Source organism: Cricetulus griseus, chromosome X (genome assembly GCF_003668045.3).
Source record: "Cricetulus griseus strain 17A/GY chromosome X, alternate assembly CriGri-PICRH-1.0, whole genome shotgun sequence".
NCBI classification, from domain to species: domain Eukaryota; kingdom Metazoa; phylum Chordata; class Mammalia; order Rodentia; family Cricetidae; genus Cricetulus; species Cricetulus griseus.
This window is the reverse complement of record NC_048604.1, coordinates 70904655-70910312: the sequence shown is the minus strand read 5'-3', so window position 1 is coordinate 70910312 and position 5658 is coordinate 70904655. Positions and strand designations below refer to the sequence as shown.

Here is a 5658-nt window from a genome sequence, read left to right as displayed (position 1 = left end):
CTAACAATGCCCAGGCTTCTTCAGTTATGATGAGTCTCCTCCCAAAAACTGTTGGTAGAAATGGAATACCAGTGCAGTCACTCAAGACAGCATTTTGGCCATATCTACTTGGTGAAGATGCTCAAACTATGGCACTCTGGTTTTCACTCTTATGTTCTTACTACTAGAGTAAAAAGCCATAAAATGCTGATGAGAAACCAAATATCTACCAAAAGTGTAATATCCCAAATACAGAAAAATAACATTGAGTGAAAAGAAATCAAGCTGGAAAACAACAGCATACATCCCACCAACTATATCCATTTTAGAAACAAACCCAGTTGCTGTGGACACACACACACACACACAAACACACACACACACACACACACACACACACACACACAGTGTACATGTCTAGAGATATAGACAAGGAATTTACACCATTTTTCTGGGTAGTGCTTACCTCTGTGGATGAATGAAGGTAAAATAAGGAGTGAGGAATTCACTTGTGCCTGAGTTTTATTCTAGAAAAGTATTTGAAGCCACACGGCCAACTGTTAAAACAAGTGGCTCCTGGCTGTCCTGCAGCACCCTATTTGTGTCACTGTTAAGATGTGTAACTGGCATTCAGATCTATTTTTTAACCCATTTTGACAGTTTCTATTTTCTCTAAGGTGATCTGAACTTGTTCACCCCCCTTCCACCCCGCCAGTTTGGTTTTATTTTTACCATTGTTTCTCTGTAGGTTTTTTCTCTCGTTTTTCTCTCTCTAGTCAATCTTTTTCATACAGAAGGCAATTGCATACCTTATTCGTACTTCTTAAAGAAGTTTCTTGGCGTTCTGATGAGCATTTCTAGTGGGGAAAAAACAGTTTTCTAGACTTGAGAACACTGAAACATGATACTTTTGCTGCAAATGCAAGGAATCAACTTATAGTTACCTGGGATCATCATTTCAGACAAAACCCAAAGGATGCCATTGTACTGTGTCAAACCAAAAGAAGAACTTTAATAAGCTTTTACACCACTGAATACAGGAACATTAACCCATAACATGCAACGCAAGTGATTTTTGTCTTTCCAACGTATTTAACAGATAAACTTGACATCAACAAGGAAAGAGCAACATAGTCTACAGAACGAATATGACTTGTTTCAACTTTCAGGTTAGAAAATTTATGTTCTTGCTGCAATCTCAAGTAGCATTTAGAAAGTTTAGTTTCCCCTTTCTACCTTCTAAAAGAAAGGATGGTTTTTAAATGTAATTGGACACAACCATTTTCACATTGGAAATAATCACAAGGAATCAACAAGTTTAGTTTAATTGACCAACTGATTTCATTGCCATTGTTAATTTTGAAAGAGGGCTCCTGTAGTATTGTGGGTTTCAGATAGGGAAAATAACCAGGCTAAGAGTAAAGAGCCTTGGCCTTTAGAGTGGGGGAGGGAACATGCAGCGGCACACTGGGCAGGTGCCGGACTTCTGAAGCCAGATGGACACACATGGCTTATGGAAATAGTGGTGGCACGGGAGCTCAGTTGCCACCTCACCCTTCACATATTCACTGCAGCAGATGGGACAGCACATTTCTTGGCCCACTGCACCATGATCTTCAGTGACCAGGATCTCAGGAAGCGCATCAATGCTCTCCTTGCTTGCAGGTGGGTTAGCCACCTCGACATCAACGGCGAGAGACTCCAGGTGCGCAAGGGCAGTCTCCATCGCCTGGGCCAGGCGCTCTTCGAGAGCCATGTAGGTGAGGAACTGAGGATCCACATAGGAGATGGCTTCTGCCACTCCCAACCCATCTGCAAAGCCATCAAATAGGCTCCAGTCCACTTCTAGGTCTTCGCTCACACTGGAGTCATCTTCCAGGTTGTTGTTTCCATCCAGCACGAACATCCCAGGCTGCATCATCTCATGGCCGGACTCATTATCCGCTTCACTGCTGCTTTCATTCTCATTGTACCGGAGCCAAGGAATTTCTCCTTCTTCCAGGGAGGCCTGCTCTTCCTGAAGAGACGGTTCTTGCACTTCTTCAGGATAGCCACTTCCATTGCTGCCAACACTGGTACTGGCAAGGCTCCCAGCTCCGCTGGCGTTCACACTCTCACAAGCTTGCTGAGGTTCCGGTTCTTCCTTTACTGGCAGAGGCTCCCAGTTTTCCCCACTGGAAGACTGGGGTTGTTCCCGATTTCGATACTTCCTGCGCAGAGCAGCCATCCATTCTTTGTCACTGTCAGAATCTTCTTCATAGTATCTGTAGTAGTCATCAGTATATGCCCAGAAGTCAGAGTCAGCCATGGTGCGTCGCCGTCTTGACACTTTCTCTGGTTTCACCTGCCCATTCCTGTTATCCTTCTTGTCTTCAGGATACTTTGGCTCAGAGGAGCTGCCTGCACCCTCACCTCGGGCTCTTCTTGCTAGGCCCTCTGCATGGGCTTCGCCAGCATCAGCACTGGCAGCATCTCTCCACCTGGGAGTACTCTGTGGTACTACATCATCATCATCATCAGTATCAAAAAATATTTTTGGTTTCATGCAGTTTGGAGTCGCCACATTCCGGACTTTTGGCCTTACCACCGGCTCCTCTGCACTCTTTGGGGAGTTTTCCCCACCACCACCACACATACTCACAGGAGCCCTGCTAGGACGTGCTAATAAATTCTGCCTCTCCCTCTCCAAGCTGTTGTTACCCCTTGCAACTGCCCTGCCTTCAGCAGAGGACATCTGAGAGGCCATACCACTTTGCTTCAAGAACTCAGCTCTGCTAGCAGAGCACCTTGCAGCAGGAGGGGGTTCTACCTTGCCAAGCCCCTCTTTCACATCATGGTTAACACTAGAGAAGCGGGGAGCTCTTGCCCCCTTCTCTGGATCATGCTTAAACTTGCCAGTTTTCCCTCTCACTGGCAGTCTGTCAACAGGCCCAGCCCCCTCCTCCTCACTATCACGTGCCCTCAGAGTGCCAATATGTCCATAAGCCAATCCTCTTCGGCTCCCGGAGGCCCTGTACTCTCTTGGAGGATACCTGGGATAATCCCCATTCTCAACATTCAGGCTGGTTCCAGAGCTCTCTCTGTCATCCCAACGACGTCGTGTGCTGGCAAATGGTGACCGGCTCCTCTTGGTGTGATTGGGGGCTGATCTGTGCATTGGGACTTCGGATGTTGTCCTTCTCTGGCTGGCAATCCTTTCCTGATGGCTTGTGGACCGCCTGAAACTGACATAAGCATGTCTCCTTCCATAACTCCTGACTGCATTGGACCGATACCCTCCTGCTGGTTTGGGCCGAACAGGCTTGCTAGATTCCTGACCCATGGCTGACTCTGAGATTCCACCAGAGCTGGGATGCAGGTGCAAAGGCTCTTGCTCCCAGGTCAGAACTACAGAATAAGGAGATCTAGTTTTCCTTCAGTAGGCAGGTAAGAGAGAGATAGGGGCCCTTTAAAATTAGTTTCACTGTCTTTTAAGGCCTGAGGTAGCATTCCTGTGACTGGTGTAGACCTGAAACACATTTTTAGTGTTTGCAAAATGATTACAGGACTGAGTTCACAAGAAAGGTGGGGAATAAGACAGAATGTGTGTGTGAAAGAGTATGTGTGTGTGTGAAAATGTGTGTGTGTGAGAGAGAGGGAGAGAGTATGTGTGTATGTGTGTGTGAGAGAGCATGTGTGTGGGGGGGCGGTGATTGAATGCTTAGAATGTAGATGTGCTGTGGAAATATGGGAAGAGTAAAGCCCGCTGTGAGCTTGGATTTTTTGGGGGGAAAGGGGAGATGTAGTTTTCTGAGAACTGCAGATATTGAGAAGAAATACAATTTAGAACAGAACTGAAAATATAGTTCACTGTGTATGCGTGCACAAGTGCAGTGTCTGTCAGGAGAGAGACAGGTGGATAAGGGGCCAGCAATCCTGCAATGCAGGGATTTCTGTAGGGGGTGGGAATGACAAGAATGGGTGGGGCAGTTTTAGAGGGGAAGGCTGTGAGTATGAGAGAAGAGAAGAGGCAGTGCTCCTGTTAAGTGTGGCAGCTGGAACTATAGAGGGAAGCCTGCATTCCACAGGCAAGGAAGTGAAAGGGTATTGGTAGCAATGAGGAAAGTGTATAAAAGTCAATATGGGAGGCAACAAGGGGCAGAAAAAAAGCACAGAGGATGTATGTGGCGGATGGAATACAGAGGCCAGCAACTAAAGAATGCTAGAATATGTTAGTATGGCAAACAGGAAAGGGGGTACTGTCCCCAGAGGATTTGTGTGTGAAGGTGAAGTATGGAACAGAGGAGAAAAGAACATTTGAGAAGAGTGTGTGAGCCAGCTTCCTATGTGTACATGTATGTAAGGAAAGCAACAGAAGGATGAAGATGTCTTTAGATGTGTGTGTATAGCAGACATGAACAGGGAGGCCATTTTTCAGAGAGGGGGAGGGGGAGGGGAAGGAGAGAGAGAGAGGGACAGGGAGGGAGGGGGGATGAGAGAGAGAGAGGGTGAGGGAGAAGGGGGTAGGGGAGGGTGGGGGGAGGGAGGGAGGGAGAATACACTCTCAAACACGGGTCAGAGGAGAAGGACAGGGAAGATTCTAGAGATAGGAGGTAGGTGAGGGGAGAGGAAGGAACTAGAGGGTGTGAGAGAGGGTGTGTGTGCTTGCCTGTTTGCACATGCGCAGAGGAGCTCTCGGAAACCTTGAGGATGCAGGGACAGGGACCAGACTGCAAAGGAGGTTTGTGTGTGCCTGTGCGTGTGCCCGTGTACGCGCACGCGCGTGCGTGCGACACAGAGGAGGGGGTGCAATGTCATAATAAGAGACAGGAATACGTCCTTAGCTCAAAGGGCAAACCCAAATCAATGTGGCAGGCCAAAAGAAAGAAAAAGGTTTCGTGTAGGAATCCTGATTTTCCCTCAGAATACTGTTTATCTTTTAGTAATTATTTTATTGAGCACATATTTTGTAGCTAAAAATCTTAGCCCTGTGCCATTATACATAACAGCAGCGAAATGGGTGAAGAAAGGCTATAGAGTGCTCTCAAAGACGCCAAGAGCATTGCAAGGAGAGACAGGTAGGAGTGGCAGAGGGCCGCGACCACCAGACCTCTCTCCGACAGCCATGAAGGCCATTCGGGCTAGGGCCATAAGGCTAGGCAGGAGCTGGGCAGCAAGGGATGCGGTCCCCAATGAGGCCACAGGCCTCGGCATGTGGTCAAGTCCCCTCTGCCCCACCCCGCTCCCAAGATAAACCCGCAAAGGGGTCATTGGAATTCTGCCCATGCCCATCCGGCAAGGCTCGCCCACCTGTCCGGGCTACTACAGCAGGCTGCCTTGCACTCACCTTCCCGGCCAGTCGCGTGCTCAGAGCTGCAGAGCCGATGGACCTTCGGTCGCCACCACCACCACCGCTGCTGCTCCGGGTCTCGGCTCCTCCCCCGCTAAAGAGCACTAGGGCAGGCGGGGACTGCGGCGGCGGAAGTGGCCGTGACGTCAGCGCGAGTCCGCCCCCTTGATGTGGCGGGGGCGGGCTACTGCCCTCTGCAAATCCGGGTGGGCTCGAAAGCGTTATTTCGTTTGAAACGCTCAGCTTTTTCAGGGACACACACACAAACACAAAGGCAGCAAGAACTGTAACAGTTCTAACAAATGTTAAACGTTTGTCACCTTCCTTCAGTTGCTTTCTTTAATAAACTG

The 5658-nt window shown here is 48.5% G+C and overlaps 1 protein-coding gene across 3 annotated transcripts; it reads right to left on the bottom strand.

Annotated features, from left to right (window-relative positions):
* Positions 1-964: 964 nt before the first annotated feature.
* Pja1 (praja ring finger ubiquitin ligase 1) lies at positions 965-5453 on the bottom strand. Of its 3 annotated transcripts, none has more exons than XM_027431751.2 (2): positions 5306-5453; positions 965-3203 (listed from the first exon to the last, which is right to left on the bottom strand). In XM_027431751.2, the coding sequence occupies exon 2, from the start codon at positions 3134-3136 to the stop codon at positions 1415-1417; it is 1722 nt and encodes a 573-aa protein (XP_027287552.1). In that variant the 5' UTR covers positions 3137-3203; positions 5306-5453; the 3' UTR covers positions 965-1414. The 3 variants fall into 3 exon arrangements, with proteins under 3 accessions (XP_027287552.1, XP_027287553.1, XP_027287551.1); XM_027431752.2 differs by having other exon boundaries at positions 965-3197; positions 5306-5439; XM_027431750.2 differs by having other exon boundaries at positions 965-3366; positions 5306-5403.
* Positions 5454-5658: the final 205 nt, after the last annotated feature.

Coding starts and splice junctions, on each gene's coding strand:
- Pja1 (XM_027431750.2), bottom strand. CDS start 3,301: ATGGGTCAGGAATCTAGCAAGCCTGTTCGGCCCAAACCAGCAGGAGGG.